This window comes from Felis catus, chromosome A3, assembly GCF_018350175.1.
Source record: "Felis catus isolate Fca126 chromosome A3, F.catus_Fca126_mat1.0, whole genome shotgun sequence".
NCBI lineage: Eukaryota > Metazoa > Chordata > Mammalia > Carnivora > Felidae > Felis > Felis catus.
The window spans coordinates 57774497-57800661 of record NC_058370.1 but is presented as its reverse complement, the minus strand read 5'-3'; the positions used below and the strand labels follow the sequence as shown (position 1 = coordinate 57800661).

Sequence of the window (26165 nt, the reverse complement as noted above, 5' to 3'; positions counted from 1 at the left end):
ACACAGCAGGCTCTGCACCACCAGTGCAGATTCTCTCTCTCTCCCTCTCTCTCTGCCCCTGCTGTGTGCTGCACACTCTCTCTCTCAAAATAAAGAAATAAACTTAAAAATAAAAGACTTGAGGAAACAAAGGACAAAATTCCAAAGTAAGAATCTGATGGCTGTGGAGCATTTTGGTCTCATCATATGCAGGTCGCATGACCCCCCCACCACACACAGAGCTTAGCCGACCCCTCTGAGCCAGGTGCTAGGCGGGGTGGCTAAAATGAGCCCCTGCCCCATCCGAACAGTTCAGTGAAGATAACACTTCCTTCTTCCTTGCCCTTCCTTCCCTGCCCTTCTGTTTTGGTAAATTGATTTTTAGGATTGCTAGCTAGCTTAAGGATTTGCATTTTCTCTTGCCACGTATATTTACATTTTTAAATTCCATTGTATATACTTTTCCCCCTAAACATACGAGTTCCTTTTGTGAAATTGGAAGATGGAAAAATGGACAATGAAGTTAGCAGAACTCACTCATAATCCCGCCAGCCAAAGACTTTAGGGTTTGTGTGTGTGTGTGTGTGTGTAAACATCTACTTTTATTTTTATTTTTTAAATGTTTGTTCATTTATTTTGAGAAAGAGAAAGTGGGGGAGGGGCAGAAGGAGAGAGGGAGAGAGAGAATACCAAGCAGGCTCCATGCTGTCAGCACAGAGCCCGACTCTGGGCTCGAACTCACGAACTGTGAGATCATGAGCTGAGGACAAAATCAAGAGTCGGAGGCTTAACTGACTGAGCCACCCAGGAGCCCCAACATCTACTTTTAAAAAGTGGTATTTTAAAAAAACCTTTTAAAAAATAAAAAGTGGTATTTTATGCCTGGATTTTTCCTTTATCCTCTACAAATTATGTTGTGATTATTCCCCTGTGTCTTTAAACATTCTTCCAAATCTGGGATTCCATGGTGCTTTATACTTGCATCTAATTAATCCCCTGGTATTAGACATTTGTTAGTTTCCTACTTTCCACTATTGTTTATAAGGCTAGAATAAATATCATTCCTGTAACTGTTAGGGTGTATGTACAATTTTATTGTTTAATCGCATCCCTAAAAGTAGCATAATTGGATCAATGGCCATGAGCACATTTACAGCTTTTGCTGTGCATTAGCTGGCTCCTCTCTGGGGAGCTATGCTAGTTCAAAATGCTTTTTTCAACCACCACTACCACACGAAGAAGTCGTACCTTTAGAACATTTAGAAATATGACATGCAGAAGTTGTGTAATTTTTAGTGGTTTTTTTCCCCATTTCTTTTCTTAATAATAAATTAAACATTTTTATATCTTTATTGCATCTCAGTATTATTTCTTTTGTGGATTGCCTATGTTCTTCAGCTGGTATAACTTGAATTGTAGGAGCTCTTGTAGACAGTACTGTGGATATTATATATGCAGTCACATATGTGTTACATACAAATGTACAGTATGCACATGCATAATATACACATGCATAATATACATACATGCAGACACATAACACAAATTATATTATTTCTATAGGAGAACAAATGTGACTCTGTCATGGAAGTTGTTTTTTGTTGTTTTTTTTTTTTACATTTTTATTTATTTTTGAGAGACAGATAGAGACAGAGCACAAGTCGGGGAGGGGCAGAGAGAGAGGGAGACACAGAATCCGAACAGGCTCCAGGCTCTGAGCTGTCAGCACACAGCCTGAGGTGGGGCTTGAACTCACAAACTGTGAGATCATGACCTGAGCCGAAGTCGGACGCTTAAGTGACTGAGCCACCCAAGCGCCCCTGTCATGGAAGTTTTAATGAGCCGTATGGGAGAGTGATCCAGACAGAAGCCCTTTGGAAAGTTGAAGCCACAGATGATTTCCTAGAAACTTCTGTTTGCATATTTTGCTTGACCACTGTTTACTTGTGAGTTTTCAAGGAGAGCTCTTACCCACATGTTTTCCAAATGTCTGCGTTAGTCCTGAGTTCACTTGATTCTGTTTCCTGTCAAGTGTGCAAATACTTGACAATACATATAAATTTGTAAGGTTCCATGCACTAGGTTTTAAGAAATGTCACCATGCGGATGTTTCAATGTAGAAAAGAGATCTATGAGAGGTTATTTTTAGCTAGATGATTAACCACTTCAATATTTTCAGCCTGTTTAGAGATTGTGGTGTACCTGAGAGGAGGAGAGCAAGGAAGCTAAATCAGTAAACAACTGATTAGAAGTAAAAACGAAGAGACATTGATATTTTAAAGCGCCTTCAAAAACACAGTTTGGGTTTATAAAAATTTGACATACACAGAAACAATTTACTGAGTTGAGGGACACATGTGGGTGCTTCACAAACCCATTCCTAGTGACCTCTGGGCCTGGCCCCAGTTGCTGCCGGCTTTGGCAGGTTCGAGAGAAGTATGCGCGCCGTACGTTCTTCTTGTTGGCGTTTGCAGGAACAGCATCACATAGTCAAGTTTAGCAGTGTCGTTCCTGTTCTCCGTATCTGGACCTTAGATTGCTTCAGAACCTTTTCTATGGGTGACCGATGGCTCGATTGAAGAAGGTGGCTTTTTTCCTATTATTCATTCCTGTGACCCGTATGGAAATTTGTGACGGAGAGACATGTTTGTGTGTGCCTACATATTTGAATATTCTTGATACATTTCTGATCAGTCCACTGTCTTCTGTGGAAGACATCAAGGTGGGGGGGGTGGGTAGTCAGTTAGGTACTCAGGTCTCTGCCTAATTCTGCTCCTATCTCCACTACCCCCACCACGGGTGTTCCTGAGTACATGGGTTAGATTAAAAGTGTTACGAATGCAGAAAGGTTTCACCCAAGCAGGGATTTTGTTGTTGTTTCATTTTCTCTATCTCCTCTTTGTGCTCCATTCTTCCACCCTGCCCTCCCTCCATTCTCCCTCTCCCTCTCTCTTTACCCCTTCCCCTCTTTGTGTGTAAAAGAGAGATCAAAAGAAAATGATGGAAGCAGCTATAGTTCCCCCTATATTCTACTTCCCAGCATGTATTAATAACCGTAATAATAACAGGTAATGGGACTGTGTTTCATTGTTGCTCTACAGGCAATGCCAAATCACTGGGATATCGACTCAGAAATTTCTACCTTTCTTCCTGTTTCCCTTTTTCTATAAAAGTATTCTAAAATTTTAATCAATGTAATATGATACTGCTTTCACTTAAAATATTTTGATTTTTTTTTCACAAAACAGAACTGTGAAAAGATAAACAATGGTACAAACCCAGTTTTACAGAAGAATGCAGAGTTTGAAGATCAGGGATATTACACCTGTGTGTTTTCCATCCCTCATAATGGAAAACTATTTAATGTCACCAAAACCATCAACGTAACAATCGTTGGAGGTAAGAGGAATGTTAGAATTGGAAAGAAAGAAATGTATCTTATGAAACAGAGTTTTCTTTCTTCTAACCCAGCACAGGAATCCAGAGGCAACCTATTTGGAGTCGTGACCGCATCACTAGCTCAAATATAGGGTCAAATAATTTGGGCGTCACTCACCACCCTGGAGAGATTGGTGGTGGGGAGGGGGGATAGTAAATGACTTTTATGTAGCAGAATGTCTCCCTCTTATTTTGTATTCGAGTGATTTGTGGATTTTTTTGTTGTTCAGTGTATGCTTTCACTCAACAGGTATTTATTGAGGGTGCCTGTATTCAATAAACTGTACTGAGCATCAGGAGGTAAAGGAAGCAGGGAAATAAGCAATGAAGTGAGTTCTATACTATTCTCGAGGAATAGCCAGGAGAGGTGATAAGCCACACAGAAGTACCTAGTGTATGAAACCGGACACATCTGTGTGATGTTAGGGTGCAGAAGGAGCCCAGAGATAGATCGGAGTCAGGAGACTCTGAGCTGAGTTTAGAGGTGGGACATGACGGATGAGGAGGAAAGCACGCTGGGGACAGGGTACTTGGGGTTTCCAATGATGTACTTCAAGTTTTAAAATTGTTTTTAAGGTTTATTTATTTTTGAGAGAGAGAGAGACAGAGCATGAGCGGTGGAGGGGCAGAGAGAGAGGCGGGGAGACGCAGAATCAGAAGCTGGCTCTAGGCCCCGAGCTGTCAGCACGGAGCCCGACGCGGGGCTTGAACTCACAAACTGTGAGATCATGACCTGGGCTGAAGTCAGACGCTTAACCAGCTGAACCACCCAGGCGCGCCGATATCCTTCAAGGTTTAGCAGATGGCATACTGTCTTAAAGACATCCTGTCCTAAAGATACCCTTTGACACTACCTCTTCCCTGGGGGGAAGAAAATGGATCTGGAGAAAGATAAGCAATGGCAATTTTCAGCAAAATCACCTCTTGCCCTCTTGTCCTTGAATCGACTCATGTTCCTCCATAGTCTCAAGGCCGAGAGTTCCTTCTTTCTCTGGGGGTGTCCCAGGTCCCGCTGTCCACTTATAGCAATTCCAGGCTTGCCCAGAGACTCTGAACCCCAGAGGAACCAAACCTGACTCACCTGGGCTTTCACTTTGCGAGTTTCATCCTCCAGTTCTCACCCACACATTCACCCCTCCCGTCTCAACCCTTCACTCGTCAGCATCACACTTTCTGAGAGAGCTCAGGTAGGTGAGGGCGCTGCGGGAGAGCTCCTGGGTTGCCTTTTACTCCTTGTCCTCAGGCATCGTGTTTGCTGAGGACAGGTATGTCCCAGGAAGGCTGCTCTGGAGGTTACTTGTAAATGCCCTAGGAGTGCCAGATGTGCTAGAAGGGAGAGTCTAGGTCATGAGGAAAGTTGCCAGTGCTGATCAGAAGAGTAACGAGAACTTGACAACAGCAATTTCAGTGTATGACCACAGGCGCTCTCAGTGTTGTGCAGCTATCAGCCGTCCTAGGTTGTCGGAGAGCATTCAGTGGGAGGCTGCTAGGGGAAGTATTTACTTTTGAAACATTACTAGAGGGAGGCTGGGGTGGAGAGTATTATGTACCTCTGATCAAGGTCAGAAGCCACTCGGGAACAGAAGTAGAGCTAAGCCCACACATGTGAACACCTTGCAGGGCCAGGACTAAGGTGAGGCAAGTGAGGTATCGAGAGCACAGAACTGAAGGTGTGCTTCCTTTAGTGTCTATGAGGGGAGGGTTGGCACCTGAGAGAGAGTGTCTTGCCAAAGCACGGATAGAGACACCCTGTGCCCAATAAATCCATCTTCGAGGGGTTGAGAAGGGCAGACAGAAGGAAGAAAGAGCAGAAAGGCACGTCCCAGTGACTTTGCATCTAAATCCTACAGATGCGGTTGTCCCTCCTGGATGAACATTTTCCTCTGCCACATAGCTGCAGAAGCCACAGATTTGAAGGAAACCAAATTTAGTGTGTTCCCTCCAGTTGCATTAGCTTTGCATTGATGGAAAGTGAAACAAACAATATTAGCTGCAACCATTACTTAATGAAAATATGACATAGTGATGACTATTTAGAATTTTTGTTACATGGTATAAGCATATTGCAACAAAAACTTGTCTGAGAGAAGCTCAGTGCAACGCTGAAACATTTTCCTTTTCTTTTTTTTCACTTTTAGATCGCAGTAAAATAATTCCTGTTCTTCTTGGACCAAAGCTTAACCGTGTGAAGGTGGAATTAGGTATATGTTGACATACATGTATTCCACATCTAGGAATGGGGTGCATAATTGAGCCTTCCAAGGCTAAATGTGATTCATGATTCACCAATATTGTGTGTGCATAACACATACCAGATTTAGTGAGGAAAGTTAGAAAAGCAGGGAAAGTGTGCCATTGTTTGAATGTTGCCCTTTTTAGGCTGATGAAAATGAACAGTATGTTGAAAACATTATAGAACTGCCTGTGGTTTTTACATAGGGTTTTGGTCACCCCATTGTGGCTTTTCTCTAATAGTCTTTATGGTTATTTTTAAAGACGAAAACCCTATAAGAGAGCACTCTGGAGAAATGCTTCAGACTTATCCTGTGTTCTGAATATTTGACTGATTAATCAATGGACTTTGAATCAATGGACTTAATTGACCATCCAGACAGGTCTTGATGAAATCAACATGTCCAGTTGAGTAATTCCTTTCCATAAGGAAAGGAGGGAAGGAAAAGGAGAAATTCACTTATACTAAATCATGTTTTGTATTAGGTGTTTGAAATATATTCTTTTTTAAAATGTTTATTCATTTTTGAGAGACAGAGACAGAATGTGAGTGGGGAGGGGCAGAGAGAGAGGGAGACACAGAATCCGAGGCAGGCTCCAGGCTCTGGGCTGTCAGCACAGAGCCGATGTGGGGTTGAACCCACGGACCCGAGATCATGACCTGAGCCAAAGTCGGATGCTTAACCGACTGAGCCACCCAGGCGTCCAGAAAAACATTCTTGAATTCAATCCTCCAAAAAACTCCAAGGGGTATTATTCCCATCTAATGGGTTAAATGACCAAAGCCCAGAAGGGTTCAGAAATCTGTCTAAAGTTAAACCAATAAAAAAGTGGTGAAGCTGGGGTTCAAGTTTCTGTTGACTGTTTCCTAAGCCCACACCTTTGGACCACCACCACCTGTCACAATCATTTGTGGGACCACAGATGCCCAGCGTAGCTTAGATACTTTGCCGTTTGTATTTGTGGATTGCCTGCTTTTTATTTTTATTGATTCCTGAACTTAGCTTTGTTATTTCTTTCTTCTCATTTTGGGCTTAATTTGCACCTCAGTTTTCATTTGTTGACATGGAGACATAGATAATTGATTTCAATTATCGTCTCTTGTAGCACATGCATTTTAAGCTCTACAATTCCCTCTAATCGCTACTGTAGCTGTTTCTAACAAATACAGGTATGCTGTGTTTTCATTACTATTTGGTTCAAACATTAAAAAAAACAAAAAAACACTTCCCTTGTGATTTCTTCTTTCATCTATGGATAATTTTTCTTTTTAACTTCCAAATAGTTGGAGGATTTTCTAGTTTTTGTGTTGTTGTTGTTATTGATATCCAGTTTAGTTTCATACTGGTCCAAGACTGTATTCTGTATCATTTCAGTCTGATGAAATTTGTAGCAACTTGCTTAAGGAACAGAATGTGGCGTCTTGATGAATGTTCCCAGTGTGTTTGAAACAAATGTGCATTCTGCAGGTTTTGGCTTTATCATTCTGTAAATACCAATTATGTGAAGTTAGCTAATGGCATTGTTCAAATCATGTATATTGTAACCAATCTTTGATGTGTTTTCTTTATCTGTTAAAGAAAGAGATGTTAACATCTGCATCTACGATGGTTAATTTGTCTCTGTACCCTTTTGTTCAATCTTTGCTTTATACATGCTGAGGTTATCTTATGGGCACATACGTACTGATGCCTGTTGAACTGACACTTTATCATTATAAAATTTCTCTCTTTATCTATCATGTTACTTCTTTCCTAAATGCCTACTTTCTCTAGTAATAGACAGCCATAGCAGTCTTCTTTTGTTTGGGATTGGCATGTTTTATCTTTTTTTTATATCCTTTTAACGTTTCTTTGTAAATCAATTACACATGCACTATATTTCATGTCAACTATATATATTTGGATCTTTTTTGAAATCCAGTCTGTATAGTGTCTAGTCCATTGACATTTAAAACATTTTTTTTAATGTTCATTCATTTTTGAGAGACAGAGAGGGGCAGGGAGTGAGTGGGGCGGCGGGGGAGGGGGGCGTAGAGAGAGAGGGAGACACAGAATCTGAAGCAGGCTCCAGGCTCTGAGCTGTCAGCACAGAGCCCTTTGTGGGGCCCCAGCCCGCAAACAGTGAGATCATGACCTGAGTCATGTGCCTAACTGAGCCATCCCGGCGCCCCTCAGTCCATTTATATTTAATGATGGTGATCCTGTGAAGCCTTTTATCTTGCTATGTGTTTGTTAGTTGCCTTATGTGTTATTTGTTCCTGTTATTCCTCCCTTCCTTTTGGATTCATAAATTATTTTTTCTTTCTTTCATTTAATATGATTTGTTTTCTTTCTAGTTATACCTTTTTGTGTCCTTCATTAAGTTGTGCTAGAGGGGCGCCTGGGTGGCTCAGTCGGTTGAGCGTCCGACTTTGGCTCAGGTCATGATCTCGCGGTCTGTGAGTTCGAGCCCCGCGTCGGGCTCTGTGCTGACAGCTCAGAGCCTGGAGCCTGTTTCGGATTCTGTGTCTCCCTCTCTCTCTGCCCCTCCCCCGCTCATGCTCTGTGTGTCTCTCTCTCTCTGTCAAAAATAAGTAAACATAAAAAAAAAGTTGTGCTAGAGACTTGTATTTCCTTTGTCTTCTTACCTCACTTTGTGCTGTTAGTTTACGTATTTCCCTACTGCATATGTGATAAAACTCACAATAGATTGGCACTGTTATTGCTTTAGGTGACCCAAATTCTTTTATATTTACTGAAATACTTGTATTTTCTTGTACTCTTCATTTGTTCATGTAGTGCCTTGCTTTCGTCTGGGATAATTTTTTGTGAGTCTGAAACCTTTCCTTCGGCATTCCCTGCAGCGAGGTTATGGGGTGGGGTGGGGCATGCAAGGACTTCAGTCCTGTCTTGGTTGTACATCTCTTCCCGGAAGTGGGACTTTCTCCCCTAAGTACTGTGAGACTGTAGGAGAGACCCTTGAGCCTTTGCAGCCTCCTGTGTGTTGTCCAAGCCCTCGGCAATAATTCTGCAAGCCCGTGTGGCTGTCAGAATTTCCCCTGGGCTCTCTTTTCTCTGGGAGATTCCCCTGGTGCTGTACAAACCCAAAGTAATTTCTCCAAGGAATAAGATGGCCGGCTATCTCAGCTCCTCCTGGAAGGGCTTCTTCTTGGCTGCGTTTTCAGCCTGGCTGTTTCTCTTTGTTTTCCCTGCACTTTAATGTCTTCAATTGCTGGCTAACTTAATTTTGTGTGATTTACCCATTTTGTTTTTCTAGAAGTTGCTGTGGGAGTGTTGCCCCAACACTACCTACTAAACTGTATGTTGAAAAGAAGGCCCACTCGCCACTCTAAGTTTTAATAATTTGTTTAAACATAGACATTTGAAGCGAAACCAACTCATAGGCTGTGGATGACTTAAAATTGCTACCTAATTTCTCTGCTTTATACATGTTTTAAAATTTGAAAACCAAGCTTATCTTTTTCTTTCTGAGAGGTAGCACTACATTAGCTCTATGTATTAAGTTAATATATGTTGATTATATTAATTTTATACCTTTGGGAAATCTGAGTCTGTAAGATCAGAATATTGGTTGTCAACTTTTACGTAGGAAAAGATGTAAACCTCAATTGCTCTGCTTTGGCGAATGAAAAGGATCAGATTTATTGGAACTTGTGGGATGAAAATGGAAAGGAGCCCAATGTACATGAAGAGAACGTAAAAAAAAATAGGTACGTATATGTGATGTATTATGTATCATGATATATACAAATCACATTGTATCATAGATCCATGCTGTAAAAAACACCAGAGTCCTGAATGGCTGATTGGGTGTTTGAGATAAGTTTAAATTTTAATTTATAATTTACATATTTTATAATGATAATTACCATGCGCTAGGCTGATGGATTATGCAGAAATCTATTGCTAAGGTCTAAACTAGAAAAAGAAGGTCAGTGAGGTTTTTTAACATCGCCTTACAAAAAGTAGCTTTTGGTTGGTCAGGATCTGATAGGGATGGGCAATTTACTTAAGCATCTGATAAAAGAGGGATTACCTAGGCCATAGTTTTTTGGATCTTAAAAATTGTGCTAAGCCTGTGGTCGTTTGAGTGTTTTTGAATGACTTTGGGTCATTAATCGGTATTTTACTGATATACTCAGGTGGTAGAGAGTAGGGATCCCAAGGTATCTGTTACCTTACCTACACTTTTGAGGATTTTTTTCTGCTTTTTACACTTAAAAAAATTCTTTGATGTCACGGCAACAACTCTTGATTCTTGCTAACACTTGTCTGCAAGCTCCATACGGTGCAAGGTCTGTCCGCTTGCTTCTAGTAGGCACGTGACTAGTAACTCAGCTGAACTGCAGGGCTGTCTTGCCACTGTGTCTTTATCCTCAGCATCGAACCTCCCCTGGAGTTCTGCATTTCCCCCTTCTAGCGATCTGTTGCTCCTGTTTGGAGGGATAGAAGACCAACTCACCAAACTATCTGCAATGGAGCTCAAACTAAGCTAAGAGTAAGGTGGTCTTTCTTTAGAGTTATGCCTGTGCTTTTTCTGTCATCTGTCTTGGCTTCTCACTGGCCTTTTGTGCCTTACTTCGGGATTTTTCACTGATATGAGATAGTTGCTATTTCTGGATTGGTGACTTCTTTACAGAATCATGTTCAAATTATATTTGACACGGTTGGAGGCGACAGAGGGTGCCATGTCCCAAGAATAGAGGCACCTGCTGCTAGGGGCGCGGCAGGTGAGTGAGCACACCTGGGGAGCGCTGGTTGACATGGTGCTTTCACAGCCTGTCATTGACGGGGAAGCAGATGTCATGAGCAGTTGCCTTGCATCGACGACAGGACAACTTGAATCTTTTAAGAAGAGAAAGACAGCTCGCTGCTAATGGTTGGTCTACGTCATTTTCTGACATGTGCTGAACAGCTTAATTGGTATTTTTCATATGCCTGCAGGTGCATCTGACAATAGTGTCATTCTTCAGTTTGTTTTCGATGCTGAACAAAATAAAAGCGATCTTCAGGATTGCATGAACAAGCTTGATAGGAATCTGTACCTCTGCTGAACTATTTGCAGCTCTGTCACAATCGGTGGAGACCTCCCCATGGGAAGAATGCTAAGCCATTGGGCAAGGAGAAATAGGGGGAAATCATTGAGAGAGAACTTAGCATCATTACTTTCCAGACATTTTCATTCTGGGCGGTTCACAGGGTCGTCCCCAGGTGGTCTCAGGAGGGCTGTTTCTGTCCACCCTGATGCTCCCCGGAGGAGCAGAGGTTTGTGGTGGCCCACACTCTGAGGACCCACCAGAAAGAGAAGGTTCCATGGAGCCAACAGAGCCACTGCCTTTGAGTATTTGTGCCTATGAATTCCTCCCTCATGAGCAATGTTGCTGGCAATGAACAAAGCCTGTCACTGAATTGTTTCTTCTTTCACAGGACTCTGGATGGCAAATTGTATGTGTCAAGAATGTTGAAAATCGAGAATATTAATGCAAAAAATCTAAAATTTTCATATAATTGCACTGTGGCCAGCGAGGGAGGCACAGACACCATAAACTTTGTCTTGTTGAAAAAAGGTATGAGCAAGTTTTACTTTGGAAGTTTGTGGAAGCTTAGAAAGTTGCTGCTGAGGGACACCTCAAAGATCACCACTCCCTTCATCTTACACCCCAGGAAGCAAACTCCCAAGAGGTGAAATTGTCTGCCTTGTGTCACAGGTATTCAGGCTAAACTGGGGCTCAGTCCCCTGCCGGAGTCCCCTGTGCATTGATTTCATGCAGAAAATGAAAACTCAAACTCTAATCCTTTGCTCTCGATCAGATTGCAGTCCTAGATAAGCACCAGGGGCTCAAGAGAGCGGAGCAGATATAGCCTGGAGACAGAGATGTAGCTGAGTGTCATGGGGGAGGCAGTCATGGCAGCCCTCACGTACCCATAACGATGAGAGGCACCCTTGCAGCTCAGTGTAGGGTGAGGCCAATGATACTAGGTACTGCGGCCTCCAGCCTACCTTAGCTGGGCGCTGGGCACAGGGGGCTCTTGCGTGTGCTCATGCACTCAACCAAGATTAGCTGAGGCTTCCCCTCTTGGACCAGTCCCTGGCAGGTGGACAGTTGATGGCTCAAATCTGTGGACTCCTAAAATTTTTCACTGCCTACATGATGGAACATTCCAGAGTCACCCCCCTCCATCCTCCACCAGTACAATACAACCCAGGGCCATTGGCCCAATAGCTGCTCAGAAAAGGGTTCATATTATGGATGAAGACGCTAAGAATGAAGGGAATCAGTGACTTTCCCTAGGACACAAACTAAGTGACGGAGCCAGGCTGGGAGCCCAGACGAGCTCAGGTCAGCACTTGCTCTCTCAAGACTGTGTACTTCCATTTATGTTCTCAACATACCAGCTGAGATGTATGTTTGGGTCCCTGGACATTTCACCCTGGTATCTTATCATCCTTGCCTTCCCCAAGTAGGGACAGGCTATATCACAATGCTTTCCATTCAGGTCTCTGAATATCCTTTTACACATTTTTATTCTTTAAAAATCGGAGAGAAAGGTCAGTACTCCAGACTTAAAAGGCAGGAATGTGGACTAAGTGAACGGAATGCATTGGATAGACAACTGGGATTAGTGCTAAATATAAAAACTGACAACTATGAGGTAAGATGGGGGGAGACACTGGTAAACCATCTTTCATTAATTATTTCCATTTTCTTTTCCTCTCTAGAAGATATGGCTGATATCCCAGGCTACATCTTCACCAGAGGAATGATTGTGGCTGTTTTGATCTCAGTGGTAGTTGTGTGCCTAGTGATAATGGGTGTCATTTATAGAGTTGACTTGGCTCTATTTTATAGACATTTCACGAGAAAAGATGAAACATTAACAGGTAATGAATATCACAATGCTGGATTTTCTTATCTTCTTACTTCATTAAGAAACCAAATAAAGAGGGGCACCTGGGTGGCTCAGTCAGTTAAGTGTCTGACTTCGGCTCAGGTCATGATCTCACAGTTTGTGGGTTCAAGCCCCACGTCAGGCTCTGTGCTGACAGCTCAGAGCCTGGAGGCTGTTTGGATTCTGTGTCTCCCTCTCTCTCTGCCCCTTCCCCACTCACACTCTTTCTCTGTCTCAAAAATGAATAAACATTAAAAAATTTTGAAAAAGAAACCAAATAAAGAAACATTAATCTTCATTTCATTTTGATTATACTTCATGTGTGGTAGAGGTTTGTCCATGGGAAAAATTGATTTGAACGTAGCATCCCTCACAAGTGTTGTCTTGTATCACCTTTTTTTGTGCTTGCTCATATGTTGCCAAAAACTGTTCTCTAATTGTTTTATGCACGCATGTCACGTCCTCCTTCATGGCCTGTGAGATGCTTGTGCCCAAGAGCTGTCGTTATTCACACACAATCTGGGCATCTTAAACAATATGCACATTCAATAAACTTCATTTCAATGGAATTGAATTGTATTATGGTTCATTATTTTAACCTGACAAAGAAGTCTGCATGATGTATCTACAGGAACCCCGGACTAGAAGTCAAATGACCCGGGTTCTAGTTTCCTAGAACTGCCTGTTCTTATCTATGGCTGTTTCTGTGTGGCAACTCTGTGCCTAAGTTTCTCTACTTTTAAAGGTGATTTAAAGAAGTCCTCAAGTTTCAAGATAGTTACTGAATCATGTATACTTTAATAAAAAAGAAAGATGGCTACTGAATTTAAAAAAATCAGTCTACCCCATTAAACTTGCTTGTGTGTGTGTGTGTGTGTGTGTGTGTGTGTGTGTGTAGGACACACATAGTTCAAAACACAAAAAGTCTGAGAAATGATACAACAGAATATCTCCCTGTCATCCTATCCTATGTCTGTTCTTCCCACTTCATCCACCATTGACAGTATAGCCGAACAAATACCAATATAGAATCAAAGTCCGCTCCAACGAATGTTCGCATATTATGTACACTATTTTTAACTTTGATTTAATATGCCTTGGATGCACTTCTATAGTAGTTTGTAAAGTCTCTCAGTTGTTAGGCTTGCCCAGTGTTTTATTTCTGCAGCTGTCTCACTGCTTATTTGGTCACCTTGTGGGTTATTTTTTAACATTTATTTATTTTTGGGACAGAGAGAGACAGAGCATGAACGGGGGAGGGGCAGAGAGAGAGGGAGACACAGAATCGGAAACAGGCTCCAGGCTCTGAGCCATCAGCCCAGAGCCCGACGCGGGGCTCGAACTCACGGACCGCGAGATCGTGACCTGGCTGAAGTCGGACGCTTAACCGACTGCGCCACCCAGGCGCCCCACCTTGTGGGTTATTTAAAACAACTTGTTATTACTGAAATGATGTGACAGATAGTTTTGTACAGTCATTGGTTCAACTGTGGGCAGTATAAGTGAAGGAAGAATTCTCAAGGGTAGACACAATTGTTACTTTGGCGGATATTGCCAATTTGCCCCCCATATTACTATACCACTGCCACCTTCAAAGAATGGGGTCACTTTTGTCCCATGACCTTACCCAAAACCTTTTGAGTATGTGCCAATCTGATAGGTAAATAGTTGTATCTCTGTGTAGTTTTCGTTTGCCATTTCGCTTCCTATGCAAGAGTCACTATTGATTTGTGTAAGACTCATTTGTATTTCCTTTCTCAAAGTACTCATTCATAGCCTTTGCCATTTTTTCTTTTGGGTTGTTGGCCTTTCCTTTTCTTGTTTATGTCTAGGAGCTATTTCTAGTTTAAGGAGGCGAGCCTGTTGTCTATAATATGAAATGAAAATATTATTCCCAGATTGTAATCTGTCTTTTGACTTTGCTTATAGTAGTGTCACATGTGGAAGATTTTTTTTTTTTTTTTTGCTATTCTTGAAGGATAATTGAACACACTGCTATGTTAGTTTCAGGTGTACATTTTTATTATTATGGATTTTTTAAATCTAGATCTGTGATCAGAAGTGGAAAGACCCTCCTCTCCTCAAGTTATGAAAGAAGTCTCAGATTTTTCATATTTGCAACTTTTAATTAATAATATAAAATTAAGAATACCTGAGTGGCTCAGTCGGTTGAGCATCTGACTCTTGATCTCAGCTCAGTTCATGATCTCACGGTTTGTGGGATCAAGCCCTTATTGGGCTCTGCGCTGACAGCACGGAGCCAGCTTGAGGTTCTCTCTCCCTCTCTCTCTCTCAAAAATAAAAATAAATTTAAAAAATAATATAAAATTAGCAAAGCTAATTAATTTAGCTTTGAGCCTGTGTGTGTGCAATTTTGGAGATGGAGAGAAACGCTGCAAGCAACCGAGAAGTCTCTTGTTGGCCCTTTCTGAACAGGTCTCTACTTGCATTGACCAGAAAGTATCTCAAAATGAGCATTCATTAATATCTCTCTTTCTGATCTTCAGCTAAGATTTTTTCCCCCTCGTTGTTGTGTTTGACCCAATCCACATTTTTTTTTTCAGTTCACGCTTCCTACCTCCCGATGTGGCGGTGCATGGAAACATTTACAGATGTGCTCTACATCAGCTATATTTAAAAGTGTGGTCCATGACAGAGATCAGTTGTGGAAAAGGGCAGAAATGGAGATAAAGGGCAAAAATTTAAACTTTCCTGGCCAGTTGATATTGCTGCAATATCCAAGAATGTTTTCAGTACTGGTTTATGAAGGACTGGAAATGAAACAAATCAACCCAAGCCAGTCAAATTAAATGAAAATATGGTCACTCGCTGAACACAGTTTGAGAAGCTCTGGCCTGATTCCTTAAAGTCCCAAATGCCCATTCACATGAGGACTTCGTTTATACAGAACCCAAAATAATTATTATTAGCTTTCCGATACCTTACCTTAAGCACTTTACTTTGTTATCAAAGCCAGCAAGCCGTTCATTACCTGGGTTTAAAGTAAATTAGAATATAAATTACAAGATTTGCTAAACCAAGAAGAGAATTGCTTGAAATAAGGCATTTGAAAATTAATTAATAGTTGAAAAACTAATTTTCCATGGGTAAGAGTAAAGCTATGTTACTTGCATATTACAGTATAAATTTGGCTGAATTGTCTTTCCAGTTTATTGCAATTAGTTACATCATGATTACAAAAAAAGAGTACCTTTTAAAAAAGTGTACTTATTTATTTCTTACTCCTTGGTGCCTATTCTAATCGTTGACATAATGACTATTAATGGAAACACTAGCTCTTACACTAATAAATAGCTGTATTTCACAGCAATCTAACAGAATTACTTGGGGGACCCACTTACTGATTAAACTAGGAACTGGCTCTTTTTTTAATAACATCTTTTCCTACCTCCGATATGCATATTAATTCTACAGTTTTTACCAAAATGTCCTTTCTTTTCTTTTTTTTTAAAGTTGACATTTATTTTGAGAGAGAGAGAGAGAGAGAGAGAGAGAGAGAGAGAGAGAAAGTGGGGGAGGGACACAGTGAGAGGGAGAGAGAGATAATCCAAAGTGCTATCAGCACAGAGCCCAATGCAAGGCTCAAACTCGTGAACCGGGAGATCATGATCTGAGCCAAAGTCAGACGCCTAACCCACTGAGCCACCCAGGCGCCCCGTCCTTTCTTTTGTATGCATGCGATTCTGCTAACCAGTTGCTTTAAATCAACAGTAGGCTCTGACTTGAACTGCTGAACCTGAATGCTGTAGGTGGAATTGAAGAAGCTTTGCCAGAAACAGAAATTGTTGTTTTGTGAGCCATTGAAGGTACCAGGCTGAATTGTTGAGCATGCATGATGTGGCACCACAAAGAACATGGAACTGGAATGGTTTCATCCTATTAGATTTTCATAAAGGACCCAGTGATATTTAGCTTTCAACTCAGTAGCAAGTTCATGATTCCAATAACACAGGCAAGCATACATCTAACTCCTGTACCATCTAACAAACTGTCACGGCTTAGGGGTAGACCACGCCCCACCCACTGCCCCTTCTTCCTCTACCAATCCCAGTTAGCATCAATTGTATCATTTAGGACTTGGCTCAAAATTTCTTTTTCTCGGAAAGCGTGTCCCCTGGAGGTCACGCTGTAGTGTCTGTTTTGATTCTGTTTGTTTTGCTGGTTTTGTCACACTGTCTGGCATCTGCTAATGTGTTCTTTGTAAACTTTTTCAAGTTGTTGGGTCTGTCTCCTTTGTCTTCTCAAACAGATTGGACGAAGGTAGAGGAGACAGAGATGTATGTAATTTTGTAGTTACCCAATTAGTACAATGGTCTTTGTTGCTTAGGTAACACTTTCATCTTGGCTTTGTCGCCTTAACCTCCGGAAAGCGCTTCATTATCAGGAATTAAATAGGAGCAGATGTTATTATCAGTGAAAACCTTTCAACAGACTGGAAGTTTTCATATTGGCATTTAGTACCTGTGCTCTTGGTTTGGGGAGTAGATTCCCGGGATCTGTCACTTACATATAACACCTAGTGCTCATCCCAGCAGGTGCCCTCCTCAATGCCCATCACCCATTTTCCCCTCTTCCCCGTCCCCCGCCCATCAACCTTCAGTTTATTCTCTATTTAAGAGTCTCTTATGGTTTGCCTCCCTCCCTCTCTGTTTGTAACTATTTTTTCCCCTTCCCTTCCAACATGGTCTTCTGTTAAATCACCTCTATTGTCCCTTCTCACTTGCCAATGTAAACTCTCAGCTTTGTTTCTGTCTCGGCTTTCCAGTGAGTCATTCTGAGAGTAGACGTATGAGGATGCTGGTAGAATTAGGTGATACAAGAAATCCGAGATGAGATTTGCTTTCCAATTCTAGACTGAGGATATATTTGGTCTCCTGGGCTTTAACTGCCTTTAAATTCCTTGAGCTCCTGAATCTAGTATTTATCCCCATCCTTCTATAGTGTCCAAAAAAGGGAGTCTTAATGTACATGCAAAAAACCAATTTGCTGGTTGGTTGCTTGATTAGCATATGAGATTTGGTGATGCTATTTTTTGTTTGTCTTTAATAATGAATTTATTTCTTGTGTTTGACAACTTAAAAAGTCATAGATAAAGAATAATGTCTAAAAAGAATCCGAGAACCAAAATATATTTGATGGACCTTACGGGTTACCTCGTTTAAACATTCTTGCTCTAATTTTTCATTTGTTTTCTAGCAAAAATATTTTCTTTATTCTTTTTTAAATGGGATTCATTGAGCTCCAACTGATATACAAGGAACAGTACATATTTAACGTGTACAATTTGATTATAGATGCTGTACAGATAGATGCTCTATTTCATTTTTCCTTTTCATTGGTTCCACTCCCATTTTTCATGGCTTTTGCTCAAATTCGTACTTAAACTTTTATTTGCACTGTAATTAAAAGAGTAAACCTTATTTCCTAGATGGGAAAACATACGACGCTTTTGTGTCTTACCTAAAAGAATGTGGACCCGAAAATGGAGAGGAGCACACCTTTGCTGTGGAGATTTTGCCCAAGGTGTTGGAGAAACACTTTGGGTATAAGTTATGCATATATGAAAGGGATGTAGTGCCTGGAGGAGGTAAGAAAGGGAATACAAGATAGGGACCTGGTGGAGAGATTTTCCTTGTAAAAGATGAATAATTCAGCCTTACAAAAGACAACCCCGTTTTGCCTTAAAAACAAATGAACGCGATTCTCTAAACCAAAAGTGACCAGCTAAATCAAGAGAATCAGTAGTGACAAAAAAGCGAATTACACTGCTTCTGAGAGTCACCTCTTTGGGCCCCAGGCTCTTCAATGTGCTTCCTACTTCTCTGAACCTTTGGGGAAAGGGCATTCCACTTTCAGAACCAGGCCCAGAATCGGCATTGTCGTGAAGCATTTATCTAGAGATGCCCCACAGTAGGAATATCTCTTTTGGTAATGTTTTATACAGCAGAACGGGATTCTCTGCACTATAAACACAGTTCATTCTTACCAGAAAATACTTATTCTTTGTTGGGTTGGCATTGGTGTGAAAATTACGGTCAGAAAAGGGTGACTAAAAGGAGATTGATGATTCATGTCGGATTTTAGTCATGAAATTCAGTTTTTTACTAGTATATGAATATAAACAACCCTAAAACACACATTGAAGCAAATTCCAGTTTGAAGCCAAGAAATTTAGTAACATTTCTGTATATTTTCTCTGAAGTCTTCCAGAGCAAATATCTGAAATCTGTGTCAGAATGTTTTGGGGGCTGGTGCATTACCAAGGATACAATATAAATATTTTCATTGTCACTATCATCCATTCATGCAACATATACTGAGTTCCAGCCTTGTGCCAAAATCTGAGCTTGGCATTGAAAACATAGCAGTAAATAAGGAATAGTTGCGGTCCCCTCCCACCCACCTAGATTACAAATGAGAAAGGGAAAATACTACCAATTAGAAGGAGAAAGCATACTAATTTTTAATAAATTAATTAATTAAATAGATTTCTTCTCGGTTCTCATATAAAAATAAAGAATGTTGCATATTTAATTGTAATTAGTTTGGATTAAAACGTCTATTTGAGAAAGGGGAGAGGTCTAAACCAGAAATTGGCAACCCATCACCCACGGGTCAGATCCAGTCTGTCACCTCTGTTGAAACACAGCAAGGTGACATCTGTTCATGTGTTGTCTGTGGCTGCCTTTGAGCTACATGGCAGAGATGAGCAGTGTGACAAAGATGGTGTGAAAAGCCTGGAATATTCGCTGTCTGGCCCTTTACAGAATGTTTGTCACTTCTGGTCTGGACTAACTGTGAATTGGATATCTATCTATATATCTATATCTATATCTAATCTATATCTATATATCTATATCTATATCTCCATATAGATCTATCTCCATATAGATATAGATATATAGATATATAATCTTTAAATTTGGATTTTAGTGTGCTCCTCCCTGCCTGTGGAGAGGCAAGCAAGATAGCATGATGGTTAGGAACAGGTGCTCCAGAACTAGACCACCTAGGTTCTGATTCTGCCATTTACGAGCTGTGTGACTCCAGGCAAGTTACTTAACCACTCTGTACTTTGGCTTCCTCATCTGCAAAATGGTGGTGATGACAATACTTTCTTCATAGGATCATTATGATGCTTTAGTAAGTTGATATACATAAAACATTTAGAAGAGGGAGTGGCACAGAATTAGTGCCAACTTCATTATTGTTTTCTAGATGATTGTTTTCCATAGGTGTATAGGATTAAGAATAAATGGTTTGTCTTGAAAAAATTACTAGTGAAGTAAGTTAAATAACACAGAATTAGACTGTGCAAAATGATTTTCATCTCCTGTCTCTTTTAGTTCTCTTCAATTACTTTGCCACGTCTTGCCTTTTCAGCTATTGTTGATGAAATCCACTCATTGATAGAGAAAAGCCGAAGACTGATCATTGTCCTAAGTAAAAGCTACATGTCTAATGAAGTCAGGTATGAACTTGAAAGTGGACTCCATGAAGCTCTGGTAGAAAGGAAAATTAAAATCATCTTAATTGAATTTACACCTGTCAGTGACTTCACATTCTTCCCCCAATCACTAAAGCTTTTGAAATCTCACAGAGTTCTGAAGTGGAACGCTGATAAACCTCTGTCGTATAACTCAAGGTTCTGGAAGAATCTTCTGTACCTGATGCCTGCAAAAGTGGTCAAGCCTCGTGGAACTGAATCTGAAGTCTTCCCTGTTCTTTCACAGTCCTGATCTTTAGAAAAGCCAAATGTAAGAAAGAGCTCTTGACGCTCTGGGCTCGGAGCGGAGGAGCCTATTTTTAACAAAGGGCACTATTAAAAATATTTGGCTCTCTGAAAATCTTACTTACAGTCTGAAGATGAAAGTCATCACTAAGTTGCCAGAGATAGGACTAAACATTGAGCTGTGGTCATGTGCTCCCAGTGGAACCCAGAATTCAAAAGCAACAGACCTCTTCTGTTTCTTCCTCCTCCGTAACTGTCTACAGGTGCTCATTCTCAATCCATATTCAGCAACGGTGAGGCTGGGCACAAAGCAAAGAAACTTACGCCCTACAAAAAGGGTACATCTTCACGTTTTTAATGCTCATGATTGAACTAAAGGATTTTACGTTCATGAAGTGGCATTTTCTTTTCTTTTTTTTTTCAATATATGAAGTTTATTGTCAAATTGGTTTCCATACAACACCCAGTGCTCATCCCAAAAGGTGCCCTCCTCCATACCCATCACCCACCCACCCCTCCCTCCCACCCCCCATCGACCCTCAGTTTGTTCTCAGTTTTTAAGAATCTCTTATGCTTTGGCTCTCTCCCACTCTAACCTCTTTTTTTTTCCCCCTTCCCCTCCCCTATGGGTTTCTGTTAAGTTTCTCAGGATCCACATAAGAGTGAAAACATATATCTGTCTTTCCATGTATGGCTTATTTCACTTAGCATCACACTCTCCAGTTCCATCCACGTTGCTACAAAGGGCCATATTTCATTCTTTCTCATTGATGAAGTGGCGTTTTCTATGATCCTGTAGGTGACGTAGTAACTGCAATGGTGCCTTCACTTCCCCACAGTGCCTCCTACCTCTAAGCACTGTGGAGAGTGCCTGGGATGGGGCAGAGAGCGGGTGGGGCTGTGTGCAGAGTAGGGGACCGAGGTGTGCCAAGTCCTTGGCCTCAGGACGTGTTCGGCGTGTGCCGACCACAGCTGCAGACCCTCAGTTACTGGAACCCCCCTAAAGCACTGCACAGGGCTTGCTTAACTGGACCTGTTTGGAGGGAACTTCCCCAAATGCTGAGACACACAGTTTCATTGAAATCATTCTCAGGGTCTTTCAAAACTGGTCTAAAACATTTGTTGATTTAACGAACAGGAATGTTTATAGACAGGGTGGTGGCAGACCAGATTTTCCATATTCACTGTTAGCCACTGGTATTCATTAGCCACAGCAAAAAAAAAAAAAAAAAAAAGTTACTTGCTTGATTTTTTTTTTAATTATATATTTTAAATGCCGTTAATGTGGAGGCGGCAGGGCATGGTTGTCGAACATGAGCCGTGCAGTCAAGATGCTGGGGTTCGGATCCTGTGCTAGCTACTTCTGTGTGGCCCCTGGAATCTTTTCTAACCGGTCTGTGCCTCATGTCCTCATCTGTAAAACTGGAATGTAGAGTAGTTGTACCTACTTCATAGGGGAACCAAATGAATAAATAAAGTACCTACCACAGTTCTTGGCACAGACTTAATAGTTCATGTGTTGCTATTACTATTATTAATTGTCACTATTAATTGTCATCATTAATTGTTAGCTCATTTATTTAACAGTGAACTAAAATACTAGCCAGAGAGCAGGAAAAGGAAAGAGATCTGGAAGGAAGGCGGTTTTGACTTGAGGACATTTGTACACGGAGAGAAGCATGTGGGAGAAGCATATCAATAGAGAAAAAGAGATTTCTTCCTTGGAGGCGTGAAACTTGACATTGGGAGACATGTGTCTGTCTCCCTAAAGCAAGCACAGCCCTGTGGGCCTTCTTGGTGGCCTCAGCAATAATGGCTGTCCATGGAAATCACTGAGTGAGTGACAAATATCTGCCTTACACAGAAAGGAAAGATTTGGGTAGATCTGGAAGCCTGGTTAGGCTATATGGATGCAGCCTGAATGTTCCAGACAGATTTAAACCAGACACTGTTTAAAACGGCTGTGGTAGATATTGCTGAAAATTAAAAAAAAAAAAAAAAAAGATTTTATTAGATTTTCAGTGGTAGAAAGTGATTTGCTTTTTGGAGAGCTTAAAACTTTGTGTGCTAGTTGGATGGCTAAAAAAGTAAAATAATTTAATATTGTGTGAAAACATACAGTCAAGAGAAATGTTATTGCTATCATCAGAGTCTACTATGTAGACTGATTTTGCTTTTCTCTTCTATTATGTGTGCTGTAAAATATATTAAGTGTGTTATTATTAAGTTTTGCATTAAGTGTGTTAAATGAGTACATTAAACATATGCTTTAAAAGACATTAATAAACCTTTGGTCCAGTGCCCTTAATTTTGAAATGTCTCTGGATGCCTTTTTCACTTATGTGAACATTCCCCTTCCTCATTCTCAATATAGATGTCTACCTGTTTTAATAAGATATGGGTCATTCGTGGGGCGCCTGGGTGGCGCAGTCGGTTAGGCGTCCGACTTCAGCCAGGTCACGATCTCGCGGTCCGGGAGTTCGAGCCCCGCGTCGGGCTCTGGGCTGATGGCTCAGAGCCTGGAGCCTGTTTCCGATTCTGTGCCTCCCTCTCACTCTGCCCCTCCCCCGTTCATGCTCTGTCTCTCTCTGTCCCAAAAATAAATAAACATTGAAAAAAAAAAAAGATATGGGTCATTCGAAATGAACTTCTACACCTATCTTCTTCTGCCTTTTTTTTTTTTTTATGTCAACTCACTTTGTATGTACCTTCTTCGTTCTACCTTCCATCCAGGAGAAAAAGAATTCTCTTCTACAAAGCCACAAAGCCACTCAATACGCAGCACAAGAATTAGCTCTTCACATGCCAGTTAATTCGCGTGCATATTTTTAAGTCTAAGTGCAAACAGTTCCAGCTGGGACCAACAAATAGGTATTATTGGTAGAATAATGGCATTCTCTTCTGTGGATTCAGGTGTCCTTAAACGGTGGGGTCGATTTCAGAGAATCAGTGAATAGCCACCCATCCAAGATGGATAAAATACTCCATGTATGTCTACTATGTGCTGCAACATTTATTAACGTAGAGTTATATTCTTTTAGAGCAGAGAGCTTATTACCCACATAGTCCAAAGCCAGGAACGGGGTAAGTCCGGGGATTGACCCAGGTCACACGACTAGCTAGTGTGACAGGCAGGGGCAGACAGGTGTATCATCTCTTCTCTTTGGAATTGCCTGTTGGGCAGTGAGTCTTGAGATGAGTTTTTGGAAGTGCTGGCACTTTCCCGGGAAGGCAACTTATTCTAGGGGAGTCTAGGACACGGCCTGCAGAGAGGAAGCGTGGCTGCTTAGGACTACCTCCAAGGAGGACAAAAGAATATGAAGGTTCTACAGTCTTTCTTCTAGGACACTAGGGTAAGGATGGAGGGGACAAATGGCACTCCAGCCCTCACAGGATGAAAGTGTACACTTGACTGGAGCATGTCTGCTGTGGCATCTGCCAAGGTACAGGGAGTTGGGCCTCTGGCGGGTACTAGGAGCTCATGCTATGCTGATGCTGATGGTTGGCCAGGACTGTCGGCCAGGCACACAGGGGGTGAACTTCCCTCCAGCTGTCAGCATACTTGCCTAAAGCAGGACACTGGCGAACCCAGTGCTCAAGGCAGATCTGAGGGAAGACACCCAACCTCTGAGGAGGCCAACTTCCTGAGCAGAAGCGACTCTAAGAGATGGGCTCAGGAGCACTGGAGGGCTCTTCAAAGGGTGACCAAGCCACAAATCTAACAGGAAACGGTATATGTGTGCCATGGGTGGGACACTGGGTCCATCCCGTGTGCTACGCTGATAATGATCACAGTCCAGGCTGGGGGCTCTGAAACTAACGTCTCCATTTCTGTGTGAGGTTTGTGATGTCAAGCTGTTGTCTCTTTACAGCCTATGTTGTGGTGGCTCATACATAACCAGGCAATGTAATTTATGTTATACCCATTCATATATCAAGATCTATAATGTGATGCGTGTGCTTAATAATTAATGGCGAACACGTTAAGAATAGACTTCCAGATTGTGTTTGGGGAGTCCTAGGGCTCCTCATGGTGCCTTAGGGACCATCCTGGGCAGCAGGGTGGAGTGAGGGGAAAACAGGTGAGCTTCCCCCAGCTCTCTTCCCGCTGCCATGCGTTCAAGATAGTTCAATCAGTGCAACATTGCTTTTACCCATTTTTATGTTGAGGTTGCACATAACGATTTTATTTAACAAAATAAAGTATCTCTGAATGGGTCATGCTTTAGATGTAACGGACATAATCTTCTTTAGCTAGTTTAAACAGAGATGGCTGGGGGAGCCTGGGTGGCTCTGTGGGTTAAGCCTCCCACTTCGATTCAGGTCATGATCTCACAGTTCATGCGTTCAAGCCCTGCCTCAGGCTATGTGTGGACAGCTCAGAGCCTGGAGCCTGCTATGGATTCTGTGTCTCCCTCTCTCTGCCCCTCCCTTCCCTGAGCTCTGTCTCTCCCACTCTCTCAAAGATAAATAAACATCCAAAAATTTTTTTAAAAAATCTTAAACAGAGACAATTCTAGAACTGCTTAGAGAGGAAAAGAAACCGACCTTAGGCTCATCTTCCAAGAACATCTTCCAAAGTCACAAGGCACCGGGCTACCAAAGGAGCTGCTGATCCTGCCATAGACAGGAAGAAATCTGCCAAATCTGGAAGCTCCTGCTTACAGCTGCCAGTTCCTGACCTAGTCTATAGTCTAAGCTGAGGGAAAGCCCCGTACTGTGGAATTGCCAAGGGCTGGAAAAGCCACTTGCTTCTGGGCACCTGAGTCCTCCGTCATTATTAATTTGCTTTACCCCACAATAAACATAATAGCCTCAGAACAATTCACAATACTAACACAGCCATATACATTTTGTTTAGCAAAGACAGTTCGAGATTTTTTGGGGGGTACTATTTTATACCTTCAGAATATCCCATCAGAATATAATAAAGTCAGGCTCTTATGATATAGAACCATTTGGAATTATTCCTCTTGACACCGTTTTGCCAACCCAATAAACAGTTCGATTCCTTTGATTTCGATTTTTAGGGTTTGCTTCTCAAAATTTTGTTTTGTTTGATAATAATGCAAAAATAGCTACAGCCTTCTAGAGCCAATCTACAAAACAAGGTATATGCAGAAAATTCCAGTTTCTATTCCCTTCCCTATTTGTCTGCTCCTTCCCCTATAGGCAAAGCTTTCTAAAAATGTCAACGTAGCCTTCCATTTTTAATGTAAATAAAAATGCATACATATTTAAATCCCCTCCCTTCATACAGATAAATGGTAGGATATTAGAAGCAATTTTTCCACCCTATTTTCCCATTTCAGAATATATTCCAGAATCACTGCCTAATTGCCTATGGTGCTATTTCTCATTCTTATAGCTACATGATACACCATTGTGTGGCTGTACTACAGTTTATTTGGCCAGTATCAAATGTTTCCAGTTTTTTGCAATTTTAGATACCGTTGTAAACAGTAGTCTTATGCATACATCTTTTCACATTTTCCCTAGAATATTTGGGGGATATATTCCTAGATGTAGGATCTCTGTGTCAGAGGGCAATGCACGCGTACTTTGGCCTAATATGGCCAAGTTCCTTTTCACAGGGATTCTCATTTGGTATTCCCATTAGCAATGTAAGGGGTAATTATCCCTTAGCTTTTGCCAATTTTTCTGCAAAGGCATTGATCTTTTTCATCTCTGTTGTTGGAACTTCTTTACATAGAAGGCCTTAAGGCACTGCAATGTACGTTGCAAATATTTTGTTTTTCCAATTTATCACTTGTCTTTCTATTTTGCTATTGGCACTTACCCATTTCCTGATTATAGAGAGAATTTACCCATTCTTTCAATATTTGTATAGATTCACTCTTTAAAATTTA

The 26165-nt window shown here is 41.4% G+C and overlaps 1 protein-coding gene across 3 annotated transcripts in view; it reads left to right on the top strand.

Annotated features, from left to right (window-relative positions):
- Window positions 1-20686, top strand: part of IL18R1 (interleukin 18 receptor 1) — a 30514-nt gene extending 9828 nt beyond the window's left edge. The window contains exons 5-11 of one of the 3 annotated variants that reach the window (XM_045053322.1): window positions 3228-3378; window positions 5556-5618; window positions 9241-9361; window positions 11079-11218; window positions 12376-12534; window positions 17992-18150; window positions 19947-20686. In XM_045053322.1, coding sequence (XP_044909257.1) covers window positions 3228-3378; window positions 5556-5618; window positions 9241-9361; window positions 11079-11218; window positions 12376-12534; window positions 17992-18150; window positions 19947-20302 — 1149 coding nt within the window. In that variant the 3' untranslated portion in view covers window positions 20303-20686. 3 annotated transcript variants of the gene reach the window in all.
- The last annotated feature ends 5479 nt before the right edge of the window (window positions 20687-26165 follow it).